The following is a 2,011-nucleotide window of genomic DNA, read 5'->3' on the forward strand; positions in this document are numbered from 1 at the left end:
TTTTGTATAATGAATTAAACAAAGTTTTTTTTCATGTCTACCTTTATTAAATTACTTAATTTTCCACAAACAAATGGCAGGTCCAGAAACAACCTATTTGAGGTACTTCATAAAAACAGTTTGATGTGTACATAATGTTAAAGATATGTAAAAAGTCTGTTGTATGAAAAGTAAAAAAGTTTGGACTTAACTAAGCTGTTTCAGGATTCTGACAACAGATCTGCTAGATGATCCAAGAGTGACTGAAGGAAACGAGGAGGAGTCAGTTAGTCAACTGATCCTTCTTAACACATTTGTTTGATATCAGCAAGAGGTTCTGGTCTCTACTAATCACTGAAGATGAAGACTCAGGACAGTGCAGACCTCTGCTACCCACACCTCTACAATAACTCCTGCAAAAAGCCTACATCTCTCTGGACTGAAGTTGTCCTGGTTCAGATCATATTGTCAGTCATCTCTCTGATCGCCGTGGCTCTCAACTTACTCGTCATCATCTCAGTCTCCCACTTCAGGCAGATATTTCATTTTATCTTTCTTTCTTTTTAAATGTGATTTATCAAGCCTTTTAAACGGATGTTTCTTAATTAATTATTTGTTCCAGATGGAATTAGACTCATAATAAATTTTGGAAATATAGACAATTGGTTATTTTTTCTCTGTAAAATTTATTTTTTTGGAGAAAAAGTTTAATTACATTTTTTTCCCTCCCATCCAGGCAGCTCCGCACACCCACTAACATCCTCCTCCTCTCTCTGGCTGTGTCAGATTTGCTCGTAGGGTTCATATCAATGCCAGGGGAAATCTACCGAAACACAAGCTGCTGGTTTCTTGGTGATAATATTTGTTTTATATTTAATTACTTGTGCTTCATCATCACCTCTGCTTCAGTAGGCAATATGGTGCTCATATCAATTGATCGTTATGTGGCTATTTGTGATCCTCTGCATTACCAAACTAGAGTCACAGGGAGAAGAGTCAAAGTCTGTATCTGTCTGTGTTGGCTCTGTTCAATTGTCTACAGCATTTTATTTGTAAAAGATGATCTGATTCAGACAGGACGGAATAATTACTGCTATGGAGAGTGTGTAACTGCTATGGACTTCATTACAGCAACTTTTGATCTTGTTATAACCTTTATGGCTCCAATTACCATCATCATAGTCCTATACATGAGAGTATTTGTGGTAGCTGTGTCACAGGCTCGTGCCATGCGCGCTCAGGTCACAGCTGTAAAACTGCAGCTTTCCACTACAACAGCAAACAAATCTGAGCTGAAAGCAGCCAGGACTCTTGGTGTTCTTGTACTGGTGTTCCTGTTATGTTTCTGTCCATATTATTGCCTCTCTCTTGCAGGAGAAGACTCATTCAGCAGCTCCACAATTTTTGCAGTGTATTATCTGTACTGTTTTAACTCATCTTTAAACCCAGTGATTTATGCCCTGTTCTACCCTTGGTTCAGAAAAACTGTAAAACTCATTGTCACTCTAAAGATACTAAAGCCAGGCTCATATGAGGCCCAAATATTGTGAAAAAATATTAGAACTTAATTGACTTTATTGAATCTGGGATTCCTTTGACATCCATGCAGACAGGTTGCATTACTAAAAGGCTTGTACTACAAAAACATGATGAACCCAAATAATGATTTGCTAAACTACATAATTCCAAAAAGTTTCAACACTCAGGGAAACACATGACCTAAATCAACTGCCTTACTAATGATGAGTATAGTACAAAAAACATCAAATGGATCTTTAACAGAAGTGCTAAAAGAACAAAAAAAGTTTTCAAAGGCCACATATCCTCCCAAAATGTAAACCTGCCTGTTTGGACTTTTTAAAGAACCTTTTAACATGGGACAGTGAAAGACAGGAAAATAACAATTTATCTTGACCAGTCCTAATTTCAGAGTTACCTGCGCAGCACATACATCCCAAAGATTCTCTTGACTCTGTGGTGGCCAATCCATGTGTGAAAATGTCTGATGTATCCTGAACCACTCTTTCACAAT

The 2,011-nt window shown here is 37.4% G+C and overlaps 1 protein-coding gene across 1 annotated transcript; it reads left to right on the top strand.

The window, feature by feature from the left end:
* Positions 1 to 338: 338 nt before the first annotated feature.
* LOC105923114 (trace amine-associated receptor 13c-like) lies at positions 339 to 1,529 on the top strand. The gene is made up of 2 exons (XM_036138900.1): positions 339 to 512; positions 716 to 1,529. Exons 1-2 carry the CDS (start codon positions 340 to 342, stop codon positions 1,527 to 1,529), a joined length of 987 nt encoding a protein of 328 aa, XP_035994793.1. The 5' UTR covers position 339.
* The last annotated feature ends 482 nt before the right edge of the window (positions 1,530 to 2,011 follow it).

This window comes from Fundulus heteroclitus, chromosome 7 (genome assembly GCF_011125445.2).
Source record: "Fundulus heteroclitus isolate FHET01 chromosome 7, MU-UCD_Fhet_4.1, whole genome shotgun sequence".
In the NCBI taxonomy this organism is placed as follows: Eukaryota; Metazoa; Chordata; class Actinopteri; order Cyprinodontiformes; family Fundulidae; genus Fundulus; species Fundulus heteroclitus.